Consider the following 22,658-nt stretch of genomic DNA (forward strand, 5'->3'; position numbering starts at 1 on the left):
TCAGCAGTGAAGTAGCAAAGATCTTTGACATTCAGCATGCTGTGGCCTCAGATAGCGTCCCACCACTGTCCTCGCAGTGGCTCTCACCAAATTTTGGCTCATTTCTCCCATCGCTTTCCTTTCATTCATGCGGTGAGGATTTTTCTTTGCAATTGTTGTGGTCCACTTTAGAAAGTGTGAGGCACGCTTTTGCTTCTGAAAAAAGTCAGCATACAGCAGGGAATGTTTAGTTAGCTGAGAAATGCCTCCAGTAAGTTATCAAATTTGAGGTCTGACTATCGCACATGATCTCTCTCCATATTATAGGGTTTTTTTTCAGACATATTATACCCATATAGTGTAGTAAACTGTCTACAGGAATTGTTAAAGGCTTTTTCTTTTTTAATAAGTATAATAAGCACTAGCACTTGTTTAAAAATATGAAGAGTTAACATAAATACTAGTAAATAAGTGTATTGTTTCAAGTATAAGATAAAGAAGGGACAAGCTCTCAATAGTTCTTGTTTCTTGTCTATTTGCTACAACTGGGTGTTCTAGGAAAAAATTTTTAGATTACTGTGAATATATCAAAGAGAGGAAAGAGGACCGTGAATAGATCAAACAAGGAAAGCATCTACAGGGGCTGAAGAGTAGCAATGAGTCACCACATCCACCGGCCTTCACAGCACTAGAACCCAGATGTGACTTCTCACTCTGAATATCAAATTGCAGTGGTGTATCTTCAGTGAACAAGCAAAACCAACACTTACAGAACAAGTTTTTTTCAGCTCTGTCGGCACCTCCTTAATAATCTTTTTACTCTAGTCCCATCATTCTGCTATTTTCCCAACATGGCACACAGTGAACGTGTACTGGTTTTCCACCTGTTGCATATGCACTGTTGAAGGACAAATGTAAGCAGTGAAGTGGTCCTGGTGGGATAAAACACAAAGGCCAGGTATAGTCCTGGTAACTGGCACGTTCCGAGGCAGCTGCAACAGTTATCACCAAAGACACCTTAATATTTATGCAGAACTTAATACAGTTACATGATGCCCAAGAGAAGAAAATTTCTCAAGCTAATCTTTTTAAGAGTCTGTATTTGGGTAGTCATGTAATAGTTATTTATCTTTTTATTGCCACTAACTCATGGCAAGCTTTTCTCATTTTGATGGATACTGGGTACAAGAATTTAATTTGTGTATCTCTGTCTTCCTCCTGTTCCATCCAAGGAGCACTGTTATATTTTATTTTGGCAGACACACACAAGCTACTTTTTTTTTGCTACTCCAAAAATCATCAGCCTTCTTTATTAGAGTGCCCTTGGGCATGTTTACAGTTTTTTCTCTCTTGGCTGTAGTCTTTGACAAAACACGAACAGAACTATTTTTGATACACGCTTTGTGCGATCACAGAACTAACAGAAAAGTATTTTAAAGACTATGTTGTTCTTGTTCCAAACTCGCCTAATTATCTGAATCTGATAGCTTTCTTGGTTTAGATGAAAGGATGACAAAAATATTAGTGGCACAAGTTTTCTTTCTTCTCTGTTTTCAGTTTAGGTGGTTGATTAGTTTTCCATTCTCAGCCAAATTCCCCTTAAATTTTTGATTGCACGAGCTGGGTAAAACTGGCCTGCTCAGCATTTAGCAAAACTTTGGAAAGTTACATGCACTCTAGGAGTAGCTGCGTACTTGATATAACATTGACCACGGTAACTGATGTTCTCACTGAGGCTGTGCTGGAACATTAGGATTCGGCCAATCAAACATGACCTTTAAGTCAAGAGGCAAAATAAAGCTTTGACAATTTTTTTTTTCCCTGATCCTGTAAAATTGTTTATGTGTCCAAGCAATAATCTTACTGATGCATAGCTCCTTGCTCCTGATCTTGTGGATCCATGTGGGACTGTGCATATACGTGAATTCCTCCTCTCCAGATTTGGTTGAAAGAATTGGAGTAATGGCTCTTATAATGTTTTCCCCATGTTTTTATCCAGTGGTTAGTGGAATGATTCTTTGCACTATGATAAACCCTTGCCACGCGTGCATGACAATATCTATTTTGCAATGGCATAACATGATTGCACCACCAAGTTTCAGTAGACGATATGAGGTTAGTGTCACTATGTCAGCTATAGTCTTAAATAATGTGCAATTTCTGTTGATGAGAATGATACGCATGCAATGTAAATAAGTTCTATCACTAAGCTTCCCCCCCCATTGCTCTGCACCTCATGTAGCGATACCACACTCAACTGGGGTTAGACATCACAGGCGGGAGCGGTGGTGACGCGTGACGTGTGTGCGACCCAGAGCGCTCCAGAAACGAGCTGGTGTTGAAGGGGCTGCTGGGAAGCGTTTGCCTGTCCCTGTTGTGGCAAACTCATGAAGAAACAGGTGTGGGACCTCGTTTCAGCTGCAGATGTGCCAGGTAAGCGAGTCACCTTACCCAATCCCGCCTCAGTTGCCTTGCCTGAAATGCACCGCTGTGGTATTTGGCTCCCTTGTTAGGCACCTGGAGATGCAGCCAAGAAAAATTGTTACGTGGCAGTGCTGCTGTTGATTTTATTTCCCTTTGCCTGTAGTCATTCCCGTAGTTTCCTTTCCAGCTCCACCCTCGCCCAGGGCTCTCCAGAGGAGTGCTGCCAGCCCCCCCCCCGCCCTCTGCCGCCGGGGCCTCCTTTGGGACAAAACCCTCCGGGCTTTGGATTTGGTCGGGGGATGCCCCGGGGGGGAGTAGTGGGAGGGGGACGACGACGGGTAAAGGTCTGGGCGGGGATGCTCCGAGGGAACTGGCCCGGGGCTGGGGCTGGAGGCCCGGGGGGGGCTGCCCCGCGGCGGGCTGCCCGCGGGAGCGGCCCGGAGAGGGTGCTGGGGCGGTGGGTGGGCTGCGGTGAGCCCCGGAGGTTCCGGGGGAGGCGCCGGCGGCGGCACCGCCCCGCCCCGCCCCGGGAGGCGCGCGGTGACAGCCGCACGTGCCCGCCCCGGCATCGCGTTTGCCGAGCGCGGGCGGAGGGGGCCGGCGGCGGGACCGGCGCGGGCTCGGGCTCGGCCGGCGGCCAGGTAACCCCGCTGCGCCGGGTGCCCGCCCGCGCTCCGCCGCGGTGCCCCCGGACTTGGCTTCCCCGGGTCGGGATCCCCCCTCGGCTGGCGGGGGCTGCGGCTGGGCTCCGCTTCCCCTAATTACCGCCTGCTTCGGTGCTGAGCGCGGCCTGTCGCGTGGCTTGAAATACGGAGCGAATGCACTTTAAAAGAAGAGCCCCGGCTGGTCGTAGGAGTGAGGGGTTTATGCGTTTTGGTTTTTTTTCTTTCCGCGGGAGACTTGGTGGATTTTGCCTGTTTTGTGGCAGCCAAATTGCTATCGCTGTTCGTACTTCCCCGGGTACCCACGAGAACGAACTTTGTAGTGGGAGGCTCGAGGTTAGTCCGCGCTTTGCTTTGCTTTCTGTGTATTGCTTTAGTGATGCTGCACGAGATACTTGGACCTTGCGTGAATACTGTGGGTTTTTTTATCTCTATGAGAAAATTATGCTGGAGAAATTCTCTTCTTTCCCAGCCAACTTTCAGTGGACTGATTCATCCCTATGTATGCTTGCTTCCTGAAATTGGGTTGGTTGGTTATTGACTTTAGTTAAAGAAATAAGCCACTTAATAATAATAATAATCCCTAAAGTAAAAACAAACAAACAACAAAAAACCCACTCATACAAGTACATCAATGTAGCAAAGTTGCTTTAAGGGTACCTTTGAGGGAAATTTAAGACGTAAGGTATAGTTTAAAAAAAAAAAAAAAAAATCTGTCCATGTGCTCGTAATGAGAAATAATGTAACTTTTCAGTTATGTTAGCATAGCACAACTGTGGCAACTGGTAAGAGACCAGTTGGTGCCCTTAGTCTTATGACAGTCTGTTGTTCAAAGCATGCTGGAAGCTGAATTACTACTAAGTGGCATTAAGAAAATAGAAATTCTCACCTGGATATTTTTGTATAAATTTTCCATGATTAAGCTGTAGAATTTGTCACGTATCTTGTAGTGATTTTGATTCATTCTCAAAAGATCATACTGTTGAGTGGGTAGATTTAGCTGTTGGGATGAATGGGTGTATTTGAGTAATAATAGTAATAATCTTATTTGTTTGATTTCTTGCTGCTGTTCAATACCATCATAAAATAGCTTATCGTAAAGCAAATAGGCTTTCATATGATGTAGTCTGAAGATGGATTCAGTATGTGTCGTTTTGCTTTTGCAGTAGCTGTGGGAAGAACAATTTGAAGAAAACAGTGCAGAGAGGAAATCTTCGATTTTTTTTTTTTTTTTTTTTTCCTTAAAAAATTTTTGGCATGTTCATTTTTTTTCGTAGGGATGGTAAATATTGTGCTGTTAAGAAATGCTTAACTTTGATTATATTAAAGAAGCTACAGAATAGTTTGTAGACGTATGTACTTAAGGTGTCGATTAAGAAACAAGGGCATGAGGAGGGGCACTGCTGTCATTGACAGTGGTGGAAGGTGGGTGTCTAAATGGCATGCGGGTTCCTGTAATCATCCCCTCTTTGGTCAGCGCATAAGACCATAACAGAGGGCTAGAAGTGTTGCTTATCATGTCATTTGAGGTAATTACTACTATAACTGGCTCAACTTCACTGCAAGTTTTATTTCCCAGTGGCTTTTGCACTTAGTAATATAAGTAGCTGCTTTCTGACTGACTACACTGATGAAATTCCTCTTACTTGAACAGATAATTATTCAAAATGTACCTGCTCAGGCAAGAAATGCTCCTGAAGAGAATAGTGGTTGCGCTTTGAATGTTGAAGTTCACTGGGAATTGGGGCTGCCCATGATGAAGCGGGGGCTGGGCTGTGTGTGTGGCTGGGTGGTCTTGGGACAAGGGATAAACCTCACCCTAGAAGCTTCTTGGTTCCTCTCACTGAGATTTCCAGACAATATTGAGTGTCTGCTGCTGCTGCTTTAGTCTATGTTGTGCTGATGTGCCCACCTCATCTCTAAAACTAATTTCTTATTGATACCTGAAGGTTGCCATGAGGCCTCCACCAGTGGCCATGAAATTCATGCAGGACACCTGTAACAGCTTGTGCTGTCACTTTGTTATGAGAATCTCAGGTTTTATCCCTTTTGGTCACTCACTCCTATACCGTGAACTGATTTTAGTATGGGGCTTTGAATTTCAGCCTCCCACGGTACAGAGAGGTGGGGTCTCCTGTCATCTCCATGCTGGTTGGGGTCCCTCTGCCTGGGCAGCAGCCTGCTGGTGCGGGAGAGAGGGAAGCTTTACCTTAGGAGAGGAGAGCAAAGCATGCTAAATATGCTCTGCATTTCCTCTGTGCCGTTTCCATTCTTGAGTGGAAAATTGCTCCTGATTTCCTCAGATTTGGAGGATTTACATTGGCACCCTTCCCACATTCCCGTTTTACTTCCAGTTGTATTTATTAGATAACACACTCTCATAGAACCTTGTTTATAAGCAAAAGGAATGTTTTTCCTCAAGCTATTCCTACTAAAGTTAAGCAGTTAAATGTTCTCTGGTTTTGGGGGGGGGCTGTTTCTCAAGACTAAATTGGTCTTTGCAGGGTCATGAGGCTGTCAGACACGAGCGCCTCAAACTCTGATTTCAAAGTGAGTATCAGCTTAACAGCTGTACCTGAGTGCACCTCTATTTTCTAAGCTGTTGAAACTATAAAATCAAATCACAGAAACAGAGGGGATATTCATATTTAGGCAATTTGTGTGTTGCAATATCAAGGCTTTCTATATTCCACGTAAGGATTAACTCCCCGTTGCCTTCTGCATGAGGGTCCTAATGATGACTGAGAATAAGAGAAACTGGGCCAAGTCTCCCATGTTTGATCAAATGACTGATCGCCATGTTATATGCTTGGCAATTTCTCCCTTGAAGAAATTAGTTTGGGTGTAACTACAGGTTTACCAGCATTGCCACAGAGTGGGGTGATCACTGTGTGGGCAGACGGTTTTGGTCCAATTTAGGGATCAGTAATAAGGAAGCCTTGTTAATGGAGACTTTGCTTCTGCTACACGTGCTTCATCTTCCCTGGATCTTGGGTATCTTGGGAGTAGTAAGGCACGACGGATGTGCGGTCTGTCTGTCCTGCCCGGAGGATTCCACCTCCTAAAGCAAACTCTGCTTTTGGCACCTGGATTGCAGCACGCCTCGCTCTGCTGGGTAAATACCTGCACGTGTGTAACTTTATTTGTACTGACTCTTCATGTAGCTGCTCCGCACTCATATAAAGGAGACTCTTGCTATAATTTTTAAAAGTATTTAGGAATTAGTAGTTCTCTTATTTATCAAAAAAATGCAGTCCTTTAAAAAAAGCTACACAACCAATCTTAGGTGATTTTAAAACCCTTTAACCTGTTCTTTCAACTTAAAAAATATTTGGTTAGTTACACCTAATGATAAGACTGTGGAAAATAAGATGGTAATTAACTTTTCTTGAAACATTCCTAGATGGTTTTGGATTTTGATTGTTTTGCACTACATCATATATTCAGACAAATCAGTTATCTCAGAAAAAATAAGATTTTTATATGCCTGTTGTGTATGCTAGTTAAGATGTTTGGATGGTAAAACATTAATCAGGCTCCTTGAATGATCTGTGCTTTTCAATTGAGAGAGGATAATGCAGAAGTAGGCAAAATCCAAGTGATACAGAGTAAACAGAGAACAATTACTCATCATTTCACATAACTCAAGATTTCAGAGGTGAGAATCAATGCGCAAAATTTTTTTTTCTGGGGTACTTTTCAATAAAAGGACATACCATTTCACACAAGCCCAATTTATCTATGGAGCTCATTACCACAGTGTCTTCCTGTTGCTTAAGATGTAAATGAGTTTTAAAAGTTGTTAGGCAAGTTAGTAGAGAAGAAGTATGTTAGGACTGTTAATCACAAAGATGCAGATACAATTTCTAGATGAACAGCCTGTAAATCACAGATTCCTGGAATCTAGGAGCTTATTTTGCAGACAGAATCACTATATAATTTCCTGACCTTATATACTTCCCCTGAGCATCTGCTTTTGGTCAGAGTTAGAGGCATTTTATTGGGCTAAATCTATACTTGGAGTGATACAGTTCACTTACATGCTATATGTGATGAAAATGTGGATGTATTTATTTAATATATATATATATATATTTTTTTTTTTTTTAGATCACTACTACTTTGTCCAAAACAGTTCCAGGCAGGTGAACATTAGATGTAACTTCAGTTTTCACGCTTAGGGAAAAACTGCAGTAAATAGTGTGGTTAATGCTATATTTTCTTAAGTTTTGATTAACTGGCTATTTGTAACCTTCTGGTAAGAACGCAGACTGATCTGACGTTTTGCAAGGCTACACTACTGCTGTAAAGCTTCATTGTTTTATCACTTGTGAAATAATTAGATTATTGTTTGAAAGTCTGGATGATGCTATGATTTCAGGTTTGATTTATATTTTCTTAACCTTATACTGCTTTTTTTTTTTCTTTGTTATCGTCACATAAGCAGTCTGCTGACCTTTAGGCATTTTTTTAACCTTTGTTTTTGACACTTCCACTGCCTCCCGTTAAACCCTGCAGCAGGGCTGATGGTGACAAATAGTGTGTGTCCACGCTTTCCCGTTGACTTTAGCTGCTGCCTGTCTAAGGGAAATGGACCCTTGAGCTGGGAGTCTTCAAGGCTGTTTATGGAGTTAGAGCTGGAACATTCCCAGTTTGGTCATGTAGGTGTCCACCCCCCTGCCAGCAGAGAAGACCCTTCTGTGGGTAGGTAGGTTGTGTAGTGTGACCACCGTTGGTCTTACAGGAGAGCATCTTGGTAATGCTTTCTGGTGGTCCCTAATTAAAACTAGTTAGCTTGATTGCTTGCTTCTGGTTTCTTGGTTTAGTGTATGGTGAGAGTTGGAAGGAAGTGACCCTGAGGGTGACTTTTCTGCCTGCTGTGGTGGGTGTCTGTTTCATATGTATTTACACAGATGCTCCTTTGCTAGCTTGTTTTCACTTTCCCACAAAAACAACTTGTTAAAATACAAGCAAAATAGTAACGTAGGTTTTGAGATCTTTGTTTTGTTTTGTTGGCCTTTTTGGAATGAGGAAAAAAAAAAAAGGATATCTTATTCATATCCTTCCTTTCTGGGAAGTACTTGTACTCTTGACAATTCTTCCTGTTGCCCACTCCTAAGAACTACATTTGTAATTTGCAAAGTAAATTTTGCTTTACTGGAAACTTTATGTTTGGGCAGACTTCATTGTTTTGGAAATTCTTGGAATTGTATAGCTTTGCTGCCTTAAGATCAGAGATAAGAGCTAATTTGGAAATAAAAGATTTCTAGGTCCATGTACCACCATAAATTAAGATGCAGAAGCAGCTCTGTTGTCTTTTCAAGATTTACAAATGTGTTCTTTCATTCTTTGCTCCTAATTAGATAAGCCCTGGTCTAGAAGTAAGTTCTAGCCAGGATAGGGTGTATAACCGATATTGTTTGATAATCTCTTAATGGAGATGAATGGAAATGAGATGGCCATACTAATTTATTTGAGCAGGCATTTGTCTTTGTTGCCATTGATGTGGAGGTGGTGATGATCTGGAGCTGTCAGCAAGGATGGGGCAGATTCTCTTAGCTCATTATCATGGCTGTGAAATTTGTTTTTAAAAGCCTGGCTCATTTGGCTTTGAGAAGGGACTGTGGAGCTCAGTTCTTTGAAATTTTATTGGATACAAGTTCCCCTTAAAGTAAAATCCTATTGAACCTAATGGTTTTGACAATTTCAAATAAAAATATCCAAATTAGTAAAGTAACATAACTCAGCTCCTTGTTGCTGCTTCCCTGGGTTTCAAGTGGAATGTTTTTTGCTGTCTTCCCTCATGGGAAACATCTGCGGAACCAAATGGCAAATCATTAATGCTCATTCAATAGCAGGCTTTGTTCCTGGTTTCTTGTATTTGGAAACAATTAACTGTAGAGTTTTGTTTTGTCTTGTTTTTCTTTTTGAATGCAAACATGTAATTCCAGTTATATATTCTAGTGGATTTCATAGAACTCCTGCTATTTGGAATTGATTGTAATTATTTTAGAATATATGCTCCCTTCGCAAATTCAGATGGTGGTAATTGTGATCGTACCTTTGTGGTTGGGGTGTGATTTTTTTTTTTTTTTTTTTTTTTTTTTTTAAATTTAATGTGTCAGTGGCTGAATTATGTTTAACTTCGTAAAACTATAATTTAGGATACAAAGCTCATTACTAGCTAGGGGAAGATATTTGAGTTTTCAAATGCAGCCTGTTTCCTCCAGGTCAGGAAGGTTTCTGGTTCCTAACATCCACCAAACAACTTTGAATGCCTCATAGAAATATTTAGCAAAAAATCTGTCCAGCAAAGGAAAGCTCAAGAAGATCAAGCATTCACCTACTTAAGCGCAAAAGTTGTCAGAACCAGAAAACCTCCTAATCTATTTAGCTGACAGTGGGAAGTTTGTGTTTCAGGGCACTTGCTGAATTACTGACTCTTTCCATACCTGCTAGACACAGGTAACTGGAATGTAGATAGCTCTTAAATCCCTTAAACATTACTACATCTTGAAAGGTTTTTATTGACACCTGTTGCAAAAAGTTTGGTTTTGAGCTCTAAGTGGTTTTAATCCATGAACAAGTACAGGAGATTGTAGAGTTATGATAGCTGAATTAAAATGCCTTTTAGTTAGCATCCACCAGAACTAAACATCCGTGATTAATAAACTCTGCACTTTGTTAATTATGGGCTAAATGGTCATAACTTGCGGACTAAAACTTAGTTTGAGAATATGTGAATGGGGCATGATTATGATGAGCATAGTGGTCAGTTGGATCTGTTCTGAACTATCCTGCCTGGAGCTATGTATGCATGAAAGGACAATTAAAAACAAAAAAACCCACCCTGTTGCGGTAACAGTGTACAAATGAGCAGCCAGTGCGGTTGGGCAGCATGAAAAAGGAGCTGTAGATATGCTTAAGGGAAGGTATTTAAAGTTTAGCAAACTTTACCCCACCCTGCCTATGGCAAATTTACCCCGGATGAATCAGGACTAAAGTGTTTTAAAGGACTATGTAATGTGTCTGCAGTTTTTCACAATAAAAGTAGCTTGATTTGCGCAGAAGTTAATGTCTTCGTGGGTCTACCGCTTGGATGTAGCATGCCAGGAGCTCTCTGTTTGGACCTAGGATTTGTGTTCTTTAGTCTGATGCAACCGAAATGGGATAAAATCCAGCAAACTCTGGGTCTAAATGGAGAATCTCTTGGATTCTACTTAAAATACTTTTATGTTGAGGTTTGGGTGTCTCATGCCAACAGATAAGGTAATCACCCCATCATTTGGTGGTGTACGGTGGGGATGAATAAGGCTTTTAAAGGTGCCTGCGAGTTCTGCCATGAATCACTGGTCCATAACAGCATTCCTCAAAGCACGGGGTGTTTCCTTCTTCCCTCTTCTCCCAAAATGCATTTAAGGGAGGTGCGAATGAGTAATATGTTGTGCCGAAGATGCTGAAGTGAGGCAGGCATTGGGATCGAGCACCACTGTGCGATACACACGTCAGCCCCGACTTCGGGACAGTGGCTCCAGCGACTGGTTCTGTGCAATGTGGTGATGGCCATACTGGGTGAGATCAAAGGTCCATGTCCCCAGGACCTGATCTCTGACAGTCACTGACAGGGCATGCAGTCAGAACAGTGTAATATCAAAGAAGCCCTTACTTGGGGCCCAGAGAAGACAGAATAATTTGGAAAATTCTGGATTAGAAACAGAAAGCACTGGAGAAAATTGTCCATGACACCAGATCAAGTGACCAGAACACCATTGTAATGCCAGTGAGCCTAACTCCTACATAAAAGCTGCCTGTAAATACAGTGAGGACAAAGGTGTGCAAAATGAAAGCTACAGAGCAAGTTTGTCATATAAACCAAATATCTCAGAACTGCTGAAAGTGAATTTTAAATTACTTCATCAAGTACAAGTAGAAGAGGTGTCATCCTAAGTCAGCAGTGCCAATATTTCTGTTTTGGGGAGCTTTTCTGATTAGATTACTTCCAGGAATGCACCAGAATTAATAAAACCAGGCTTTTCTATAGAGTTGAGGTTCTCTGAACTTCTGCAGGTAAAATCCTGAGCAGGTCACTTAATATTGGAGCAAATTCTTATATTTTAATTTTTGACCCTTTTATTCAAACTTAAAATAGTTCCTGGAATCATAGTTTCTGGTTTTCTTGATAATGATGTCAGTATTTAGGGGCTTCAGCTTTAGCAAACCAAAACCCCAGGGTTAAGACTTGGGAAGTGCCAAAGTGTAACTGCCAATGAACACAAGTTAAATTTGTCAACTTTATCTGACTTCTCAATGAGAAAATAATGCTATAACAAAACCCGGAGACAAGGTGAGTATTTCTAGTGCCAGGAGGCTGAAAACTCAAATGGTGTATGGAAAGATAAACCTCAAAGCTGGTTCTTTTCTGTGAGAAATGACTGGCATTTAGACATGTGTTGGCATGCACTTAGTCTCTACAATTGGGAAAAAAAAAGTTTAAAGGAGTCTTGAGGTTTATTCTGCCATTTGCGTACTGAACTTTTTACTGTCATGACTTCTGGGGAGCAATGTGACTGGTTTTAGTTGTATGCATTGGCTTCTTCATGTTTAAAGTACTAAATTATTGTCCAGCATGAAATTTATTCCCCAGAATCACAGTTATGAATAAGGATGAAGCTCCTTTAGTCCAGGAGAAAGTTATATTGATGCATTTAGTTGCTTTTCTGTGTGTAACAGAAACTTGCAAATGCAAGTTTTACCCTGAAGTCAGGCTTTTAAGCAAGAGAAGTTTTCTTGGCATTAGTAACTAGTTTGTATGTATCTCTTTTTGCATTGTTTGTTATCAGACTAGGTGTTTTGCTGCTTAACTTTATGAAGTTAGCAGTATAACTTACAGCTTACTAGCTAAACTACTGTCATCTGTAAAAGCATAGCTTATTGCTGATTGTTAAAATTTCTCCTAAAATTGCCTTTTTCTCCCCTTTGTGTAGCAGGTATACCATACCCTTATTGCCATTTAGCCAGTACAAAAACATGGCTTTTAAAGATCTTTATTTTCAGTTGTTGTTCCCTAGTAATTATCTGCTCCTGCTTCAGTATTTTTCCATGTCTTATCTCAGGATCCTTTGTAACTGAATTTTGGAGTAGCTGAGGGTCCATGAAGCCCACTAAAATGTTAAAGTATTTTGAAAAAAACCATGTGGGGGAGCTTTGTGCTAAAGATACTGTGCTTGTAATATGGGTGTAAGCGTGCAATAGTTCTGCATACTCACAGTTGATTTCTTTAAGATTTAAGAAATACTGTGTGTCTTCCAGCAGTACTCCCCTAGAAAAACACACCAGTGACAAGGAGGGTTTTTTTGTCTCCCTGTAAATAAACACTTGTTTACCAGTTACAGCCTGGAGGTCAGACACAGATTCATTGTGGCTATGAGTTAAGTGCCTTCTGAGGCTAAGGATCTGATGACTGCTTTGAATGCTAAATATTTGTTTTATTCTTCATTTAAACTCCTCTATGCTTCTCCCAGGCTTTCTGTTTCACTTGTGGTTGTGGTCTCTGTCCATCGTCAGTCTGTGTGCTGTTAACTAGGTACAAGTTAGTTGCACTGATGATTGTGTGATAGTGCAGGAGATGGCACTGAAACCCTCAAGCATTTGGCTTCACCAGGAGCTTCTTAAGGGCTTTGTATGTGGGTTTTCCAGTCTCCCTTTCAGCTTTCTCAGTGGCAACGCACAACACCGGGTATCTAAGTGCAGTGATTCTCTGTAAGGAGGCTTGTAGTTCTTGCAGAAAATGAGGGCTATTACTGGTGCAATTCCCTCACTGAGTGATGTGCTGCAACACACCAACCTCTCTTTTCTTTAGGGGCTGTTGCCTTCAGCCTCCTACCTTTGTGAATTAAGAGACTGTAAAAACACTGCCTCATTTTATCTACAGATATACCCAAACAGTGTGGAGATGTTAAATGTGAAAGGGCACGTAATCTCACAGGTCAATACAGATTCAAAGTAATCTTGACTCCCCTGCGTACCTAACTTTCACCGTGAGCTCCGGCCCCGGCAAGTGCCACGTTGCTGTTCGGAAGAGGAACATGCTGCTGTGTAAGGAAGAAAAAGGGCAAACTAACAGCTTGCTTAGTGCAGGCTTTTGTCCTGTTCAAGTTGGCATCAGGCTATTTCCATTATCAAAACTGTTCTGTTTAGGCCAGGTTGGTAAATTGTTGTTTAATAGAGAATCATGCAGATCTTTTAATAGATCTTTCCTCTATTGTCACAGAGTTTTGAAAAGTAGTGTGACAGTAATAGTAGTTATTTAGGTAGCAACGCTGGCACATGCACAAGTAATTTGCATATAAACGCAAATTTTTTTTATGTAAATATGTGACTTAAGTGCTAGTAAAAGGCAGTGGCTGATTTGGCCTCCAGCGGAAATGAGTCTCCAATTTCCTTCCTAGGTTTGTTTTCCCTGAGAGTTATGAAAAGGGATGATCTATTTCTGTGCACCCCTTGTTGTAAAAATACACCTTTTGTTATGAAAGAGGTGAACAAGGGCTTGAAGGAGAGAGTGAGGAGGAAGGAGGCTGCAGGGCTGGATTCCCACCAGAGCTCCTCCGGATGGGCACCAGCTCCTTCAACACATGGGTCCTGATCTTGTTTGGCTCCTCACATGAGCCCTGATAAACCTCTCGTTTTTCTGCTTATTTTAGAGCTCTCATTATCTCCCTCTTACTCTGCTTGTACCTACATCTCTCCTTCTCCTTGCTGCTCATAAGCTTTCCCTCTTTCTCTGCAGGTGCCCTGCTCTAGGGCAGGCACCTTTCCCAGGGATCACGCAATGCAATTGGGAACAATGAGGCAAATTAGAAAACAGATATAGTCAATGGTAAAGAAATCTGCTGACTGCCGGCATGATCTCAGCACGTGGCAGAGTGTCTTCCAAGGGCAGGATCTGTCGCTCTAAGATCTTTCTTGGAGTCTAGTTTGATGTGCACATCGTCCCCCTGCGGTACAGGGCTGCAGGAAGCAGATCTTCATGCACAGGTGTCCCTGGAGGGGACTGGTGCTCGGCAGGTGTAATTGCACTGTAAAGTTCGTATTTGATTGACCAGCTTGGTACAGTCCTATGAATTGGATGAAGAAGATTGCAGGGGTCTTCCGGCTTGCACAGGTACAATTACAAGCTACAATATTTTGAAGACAGATGAAAGGGTGGAAGGAATTTGTGAAATATTTTTGTAAAAACACACCCAAACACTTCCTCCTTCATTTCCCCCATATGTACTCATCATATTTCTTCTGCTTTAGAATAGATAGAAACAAACTGAAAGGAATCCTTTTATAAGCTGGAGGCAGGTGCAGGTTTTTTTCAGTAACTTTCACTATCAGATGCTATTTTAAGATGCTTGTAGCAGCTGGTCGTTCTGTTACTTCTCATGGTTACTGTCTGCTCATAAATGTTGCGAAAAAAGCTCTCCAGATTGTGCAAGAGTCTCTAAGGAGTTAAAGCATCCCTGTTCCTCTCTTGTGTGATAAGTGGAGGAAGATGTGTGCTCGTTTCATGTGTTTGTGAAAGATGGAGCTCATCACATTTGAGCCAATTAAAAAACAAAAAGCCAAGCGTGGGATCTAAAAACCCAGGGATCTGTAAAAAACGCCCCCAAAACAACAAACCTAAAACCTTAAAAAAAAAAAAAAAAAAAAAAAAAAAATCTGTCTTAGGGTGCCTGTATTATCTGCATATAATAAACATGCTTTTCTTAAGCTTTGTATTTACCCTAGATAGTATTTGTGACCTTCTGCAAGGACTGTAGATTCCTTACAGCTTGCATCAAGAAAACAAGGCTGGTTTTTTTTGGTCGTCTTATTTCCATTCAATCATTGAAGCATATAAAATTGTCTTTTATGAAGCACTTGTACTAGTTTGGCTGACAACAACAGGTCAAGGTTTTGTTTTATTTTATTTTATATTTAAGTTTAGCATCCCACTATGCTGTGCAAATGAGTCTGTAACAATAGAGCAATAGAAGAACAGGATCTGTATCAACAGACTGGCATCATTTGAAGCCCTACAGGGAAGCCTAAGCTCAAATGCAATGGCAAGATTTGGAAGCTGGCCAAGACATGACCCTGCTTTTGCAGCAAGTCGGCTATGCAATGGAGATGTTAGCTACACTTCAGCAGTGTGCTCCCTTTGATGCTTGTTAGTACTAAAAATAAATCTAACACTGATTTCCCTGGGGTAATTAGCCTGTGCAGAATCAGATTGAGATTAGACTTTTTCTGGTGCCTTATGAAATTTAAGTTCAGGTATTTACCATGTGCAGTAAGACACAGCTGCAGAAAGAAAAGGTTGTCTTAGTATCTCAGTATTGTGATGTATGCAGCATCTAATTCACTGTCCCTTGTTAGCTTCTGTGATCATACCCAGGGAGGAACGGTCTCAGGCCCACTTAGGTCAGCCTTTTGTTTTGGACTTGTTCTTTCCTCAAAGGAAGGGCAACGCTTGAAGGTGTTGATAATCCAAGGGACATCTTGTCCCTGGTAAGGTACTCCCTTTTCTTTTAAATGTTTTAGATACCATATATGAGTGTAACTGGTGCTGGGTTTGGAATGCTCCAGGAGAAACTGGTAACTCTGAACAAAGGTTTACTTTATTTGGAGGATATTCTCTTATCTCTGTGGCTGTTGATGCTTACCATAAAGCTACTGCATTTCCAGATAAGGTACTGAAATAAGCCATTGCAAAGAAGGAAGTGTAGGTTTCTTTTTCTAAAGTAATTCCACTCTTAGTAATGATTCTTATTTGACTGTGTTCTAGAAACAGTGATGAGAAAAGCCTGGAGTACTTAGTATGATCTGTTGTAGAAATAACCACCCAGCACATACAGTTGTTATTTAGCCAGCTGAGAGCTGTTTCCCTGATATTTTCCTTTTTCTCCCAGGGGAGGAATGGTTTAATTTATGGCTCCTAGGGCCAGAGGGTGGAATTGATAGCAAAAAGCTAGAAGGGTGTGAAAAGAGGATCCCAGTCCCTTTCCCCACTGTTCCCTTACCTCCTCTTTGATGTCAGCCTCGTTTCTCAGTGCACTGAATTCAGAAATTATAAATCTAAAGGGGTTATACTCTTATTATAACTTTCAATAGCCAAATACTATGCTGCATAGCAGAAGTGTAATTAGCTTTGCTTGTAACTTGTACAATGTCTCATGCGTTAGGTTTTCAGCCAGTGGATCTGTGCCAGGCAGGCAGAGATTGGGGTAAATATCCTATGCCAGAACAGCCAGAATCAATAGAGGTTTTACGATGAGGGAGTTTCATTAATTCCTTCCAGTTGGAACCTATGTTAAGATGTATGCAAGTGAGGAACTTCTTCCTAACAGCCTCTAATGCATGTTAGTATTTTCAGCTACGATGGGTTTAAATGTTGGCTAGTATTTAGTTGTAGTTGAAAACATACTGACTGAATTGGCCATTACAAAGATGGATGGCATGCAAACTGACCCAGTGTTTTCACCTTAATTGGATAAGCAAATTGAGTACAATGATTACTAGATTTATGAAAGTTGTAATAGCGGTGGTGGTGTGCTCATTTGCATTTTTACCTTCTTGCTGGCTTTGAGGATGCTTCTTAAAAGCATTAGCAGGGAGCGTTTCAGGGGTGCTTCAGTGAGCATTATGCACTTCAGAGTGTGCAGGGAATGGTTACTTAGTGAAGAAAGACAATATATTCCATAACTTCCAATATGTAAATCAGTTTGGTTTTGTTTGGCAGTTTAGTTATATTGGGCACTTTCGTAATGTTTTCAGAGTGTCTTGCAGTATTTCTCACTTGCGGCTTTTCTGGCTTCCTGACAAGACAGTAAGCGAAGTAGAATTACAGAATGATTTCTCTAGGCTTTTGATGGCATTTGAAATATCTCTTATAGCCACCTGCTAGAACATCTAAAAAAAAATTTTAGCTCTAAATATTATAACAAATTAAGGGAGTAAGTAGGGAGTATTATAGTGAGAGAAACCAAAGCACATCAAAAAATAAAAAAAATCCCAAGGACCATAATTAGAAGATGCTTAAGGGAGGATAAAATGCTAGACATACTTGTTACATCAGTCAGACGGTGAGCTGTGACCAACTTTTCTGTCACTAATCCTTTCCTTCTTGCCCCAATTGCCCCCCAAAGAGGAAGAGACGGCAAAAGAGAAGGATATAATAAAAATGACAGGTGCAATCAAAAGTGGTCTCTGAAGTAAGAGATTAAACTATATGGATTCTTCTGAGCATCTGAGATTTAGCAGCATATTAAAGAGAAGGCTGAAGAAGATAAGAAAAAAAAGTCTTTTTAACCTACTACATAAGAACAAGGAGCCATTCAGTTAAATTAAAACCAACAAAGTTAAAATTGATAACAGGAAACGTTTCTCTTTGAATGATTACTGTTTGCAGATTTTTGCTACAAAGTGCCAATGATGCAGGGAAAGAATAAAGAGGCCAAGCTTAGACCCAGAATTTGGCAAAGTACCCTTTCCCTGTGGTTGCTTAGGGAGTATTTGGTAATACAGTTGGCACCGAACTTCTGAGTCTGTGCAAGGAAGAGGGAAAACTTCTGGCCTGTGGAGGATAAGGAGCACATGAACAACGTGTTGGTACCGAGAACACACTTTTTTTACAAGCACAGGAGAATTTCTCTCTCCTTAAAATTATGTGTTTCTATTGCTGTTGCTCAGTATGGAAAAGAAAAGCAGGAAAAAATTGATGTAGGAAGAAGGAACAGTTGTGCATGTGAATACATGCTGGTGTGGCACGGGGGTACCCCAGGAAGCCTGGCACCCCTGGCTCCAGCACTGCGCGCGGGACAGTGCGGTCCACATCCGTGATCTTCCAGTGACCTCTCTGGGGGACAGATTTCTGGTCATGGTGCTGATGTGTGTGTTTTCTGCTTGAACTCGGGACGTGAAAAAAGTACCAGTCTGTTGATGGCTGATGTCAGAGTGCATTTGCCCATCAGACTGTATTTACCCTTTTCTCAGATTAGAACAGATTGTATATTTATTTTTATTTGTATATTATAGCCATCATTTGAATTAATTTGTTTGTAAATACAATATTTATAAAAGGAAGTTATAGTTGCAGCAGGAGTGTGGGTGTAAAGGTTCAGAGGCGGAGTATGGCCAAACTCCTTAGCAATCCAGGGATGGGCTTGTTTCTTCTGTTCTTCTGTAGCCTCAGTTCAGGCAACCCAGTGCTCCCTAGGCAGCAAATATCACCACCATGTTGCGCCAGCATGGGAGCTGGAGTGGAAGCTGCTAGGCAGCAGGCAGCTGGAGCCATCCCTGTTGTCTTAACCAAAACCCAGAAACTTTTCCCCCCATTTTTTTTCTTGGTTTTTTTTTTGTTTGTTTGTTTTTTGTTGTTGTTGCTGTTTTTTTGTTTGTTTTTGTTTTTTGTTTTTTTCCGTCCACCATGGTTCTGCCTGGCTTGAGAAGGACTCTGCTCAATTTGGGGTTAAATGCAAGCGGGTCTCAGGTATGGTATGGTCCCTGCACCATCCTTGCTGAATGGACATTTCTATTCAGAAACTGAGGGAATGTAACTGGAAAAAGCATTTAACTGGGGGAAAGTAACTGGAAAAACCTACAGGAACAAGTCTGCTGCTAGGAAACAAAATCTCAAAGCAAACAAAACTGACAGCAGTGGGTCGTGAAAATGAGAGGGGTGGAGAATAACAGGAAGGGAATAGGAAGCAGTAAGAGCCTTGGGAAGTGGATGCTGAGCTGGGTCCTGCCTTTATTTACAATGTCTTTATTTCAGCAGGTTTCTACGCATGTAGGCAAGCAAAGCAGAGAGCACTGGCAGTAGATGAGTTGTTTAAATGAGTCCCAACAGTGTGTTTCATAACGTGTTTAGCCTAATAATTTCTGTTATTGGCATGTGATGTAACACTACCAAGGAGGCCTGTGGCTGCATTGTCAAGTTTTTATTTAAAGAGGGAAGAGCCTAAGTGAAAGCTGTCAGCCAACAAGAACAAATTCAGCCACATCTCTGGTGAGTTTGCGCAGGGTGTCAGGTGCTGCTCCAACACAGGCATCCCTGCAGCTCCAGTCAAATGTGTTAGGGTAGGCATTTATTTCTTTCCTCCTCCCCCCTGTAAATCTGATCATCTTGCTCTTCACACCAAGTTCAGTGAGAAAAGAAAGTCCCTCCATGCCTTTGTGTGCCTCAAATCTCCCTCTGGGAGGTTCGGAAAATTGTTTTTGCTTCTCAGTGATGCTGTGAAGGAAGAAAAAAACTTCAGTTTGTCCATGTGCACTTTGATACTGGGTCTGACTTCTGGAGGTGAAAATACTGCGTTAAGCTGATATGTCTATACTAGTGTACTTACCTATTTGGGCAAAATTTGTTACTGCCTTGTGAATGCATGTAATGCCATTAGAGCTTATTATTTTTTGTATGGAATATAACGATGCTGATATTAATCATTTATATACCAATATAAATGGGGGGGAGGATTGTGCAGCCTTAGTTACGTAGTAATACAGTTAAAGCATTTCTTGTAGATGCCTGAACACTCTGTAAGTATGGTGGGGTTAGTCATAAAATTATTTAAATAAGTTAAGTAACTGGCTATACAACCTCATTCAAATTATTGAATGTAAGAGTAGATTTCTTTGGAAGGAGACAGTGATTTCTCTATCTGGATTCATCCAACAGTTGTATTTCTATTGCCTGTTCTGGCATTTTCCCTAGTGACCAGGAAAACAGTGGGATAAGTAATTTTTGATCAACTATCCAATTGTTATAACGTAAATACACTGTGAATTTTGGAAGCAGCAGTCCATGTAGTTAACAGTATATATTTCTAAGGACATAGGTATATATTGTAATCTCTGTGTGTGTCTTTGGGACTGTAAAGGAATAAATCTGCAGGTTTCATCAGCTTTTTTCTTAATGAGTTTTGGTGATGATTTGACGATCTCTGCCTCACAGAATAAGGATGGTTGCTCAGCTGTTAACCACGAAAGACGCTGTCCATGAGGGTATTCCCGTGCGCAGAGTTGTCTGTTCGACCGCTCCCTTACGATGTAGATACAGTAGGTGATTTTGCTTTGGCTCTTTTCTTCTTCTCCCTCCCTACTGTATAAATGCTCAATATGAATCAACTCAAAGTCAAGAGTCCACCAGTAGGTTTTCAAAATCTGTAAGTGATCCATCCGTCTATTTTTGTTCTCATTTTCTCTCAGTTGCCTTCTTTATGAGGAAGATTAATTGTGCAGCGGTGACTTTCACTGGCAGTGGGTTAATGCAAGGGAGTGTTTTGGGGTCTGAGCTGGGATTCCTCATGTCCTGTGTGTCCTCTTCAGCCTCAGCCACTTTGTGGAGCTGTTTTTCGTGTTGTTCTTGTCCGCTAACACATCGTGCAAGAATCCGTATAGCTTAGGAAATAGCCCAAAACCCCTTATATAGGCTGGAAAAGTGTCAGCAGAAATTACAGTGCCAGCTTTGGTAGCATTATCATGATTTAACTCCCATCAGTAAGTTTTGTACAGAAACAGTTTCGAATTGGATAAGTCTCAAACTTTCACAAATCAGGACTTAGCAGAAGAAGAAATATAACGTCTCCTCTTAGCAATCATAAAGTAGTGGGCAGACATTGCATTTTAGTGTAGGAATAAATACTTGTTCCGGCTGTTTTCCTCCTAAATAATCAAACCTACCCACGAGATTGTATTTGGAAGGACTTACTAATGTGGCATGCTTTGTTTTAACTGTTTAGAAAAATGATTGAAAGTTTCAAGATGAGACAACATGAATCATAATCTTCAGCGGCTGTTCACTTTCATGATTGACTTGCCTTCTTCCTACGTTCCTTTGAGTCACCCTGGGAATTGCTGAAGCCGTTTTGTACAGGAGGCATTGCTGAAATTCCCCTTGCAGCAATGGACTTGGATAAACCATCCGTCTGGGGATCCCTGAAGCAGAAAACTAGACCATTCCTGCAGAACCTAAGTGTGAAGAAGACAAAGAAGAGGTCTAGCAAAATGGTAGAGAGGAAGGTCCACTCCTTGGACCGACGCCTCAGCGTTTCGGTGCCTGACATGCTGGATGTGGAGGCTCTCACGGAAGAAGAAATGACTTATTCGAGTACTCGGGTGTTGTCGAGCTGCTCCCCCAAGAGCTTTTCCAGGTCTGTGGTGTCCCTGAAAAGCAGAAACGCTTCGGTGAGGCCGGTGGGAGAGGACTGGCCGTGGGCATCGCAGCAGGCGGCACGCACGGAGGTGACAGTCGCCCACCTGGATGCGCAAGTCGCAGGCAGCCCTGTGTCCCAGCAGAAGAGGAAATCCAGTGACAACCTCTTTGATCTGCTGCAGAGCGCCCGCCTGAGCGCTGCTCTGACGGACGAGGGGGTGGAGGTAGGTGGCTTTGGGCATCAGCCAGGCTCGGTGCCTGCCTCGGGCTTGTTGTGTTTCTCCTTAATTGTCTGGGTTGTAAAGGGAGGCAGGAGGGGGCCCTACTGAAGGAATGAATGGGGGATAAAAATAAGCGTGAACCGTACATGATACACAAATTATTGCAGACTAATTCAGGTAGCCTTTCTGTCAGTCTGGAGCTGCAAAATAACCCTGCTCCGTGGTGTTTTTTTTTTTTTTTTTATTTATTCTGGCAAGGTTATAATACTTCAGGTTTTTTGGATTTGTTGGAATTGCTTGCTTAAGTCAAAAGTTGTTGCAGCTCTCTGAGCTCTGAAATGTGCTGCTGCAATACATTTGCTGTGGTTATCCTTTTTAGTTAATATAGCTTACTAGGATTGCTATATAGCAAAATCAATTTGGCATCTGCCCACGCAAGACCCAGTTGAAGGCAAGAGGTGAAAGATGATGGGTGAGTGAGGTGAACTCTGCCTCTACCTGGAATTAACCAAAACAAGCACATGATGGAGAAGAGTGAACACGTAGCATCATGCTCAGAGCTGTCCTTTGGGTTTGCATTGTGATTATTTAGAGGAGGTGCAAACCCAAAGTATTTCCTCTGCTTTCCCTGTCTTGTCCCCCTTCTTCCCTCCCCCTCCCCCCACGTGGTCAGTATTTCTGTGGTTAGAAATAATGTCCCATGAACAGGAGGATCAGAGACCAATGGGCTTCAAATCTGACATGAAACAGTAATTCCTGCCTGGCCTGAGCAAAGTGGGGCATACTGTGGAGCTGCACAACAACTTTATAATATAGACAGCAGGTGAAGACTGTGGCTGCATGAAACATTTTAGGCAAAATTTGTTTTCTTTACGTTTTGTGGAAGTGTATCTCCTCCTGTTGAGTTTTCACTGGGAAGGTTAGATTTTGAACTTTGTGTTGAGGCCTTTTTCCCATTACCTAGTTATTGCAGGTATGGTAGCTGCTTTCCTTAGTCATCTGAGATGCAAAAATGGGAAACAGATGTTTTTGTTTAAAATCCTCCTTTGGGAGTGGTGATTTCACAGGTTAATTAACATTTTTTAACTGCATGTTCAAAACGATGGTTAGTGCTGCTATGGGGAAAATGGTCCTTTCTGATATAAAACTGTTTGTTCTGCATCTCAAAGGTCTGTGTATTCTTATCAAATCAGTGTC

The 22,658-nt window shown here is 41.6% G+C and overlaps 1 protein-coding gene across 6 annotated transcripts in view; it reads left to right on the plus strand.

Annotated features, from left to right (window-relative positions):
- The first annotated feature begins 2,873 nt into the window (after nucleotides 1–2,873).
- Nucleotides 2,874–22,658, plus strand: part of MCTP2 (multiple C2 and transmembrane domain containing 2) — a 125,219-nt gene continuing 105,434 nt past the window's right edge. The window contains exons 1-4 of one of the 6 annotated variants that reach the window (XM_030016039.2): nucleotides 2,874–3,044; nucleotides 3,302–3,401; nucleotides 20,041–20,144; nucleotides 20,828–21,464. In XM_030016039.2, the coding sequence (XP_029871899.1) occupies nucleotides 20,991–21,464 (474 nt within the window). In that variant the 5' untranslated portion in view covers nucleotides 2,874–3,044; nucleotides 3,302–3,401; nucleotides 20,041–20,144; nucleotides 20,828–20,990. Of the gene's footprint in view, nucleotides 3,045–3,144; nucleotides 3,402–6,627; nucleotides 6,724–20,040; nucleotides 20,149–20,827; nucleotides 21,465–22,658 lie in introns of those variants that run through there. The other 5 variants (XM_030016040.2, XM_030016041.2, XM_030016043.2 and 2 more) reach the window with 5 other exon arrangements.

The sequence above is a fragment of the Aquila chrysaetos genome, chromosome 5, assembly GCF_900496995.4.
Source record: "Aquila chrysaetos chrysaetos chromosome 5, bAquChr1.4, whole genome shotgun sequence".
Lineage (NCBI taxonomy): Eukaryota > Metazoa > Chordata > Aves > Accipitriformes > Accipitridae > Aquila > Aquila chrysaetos.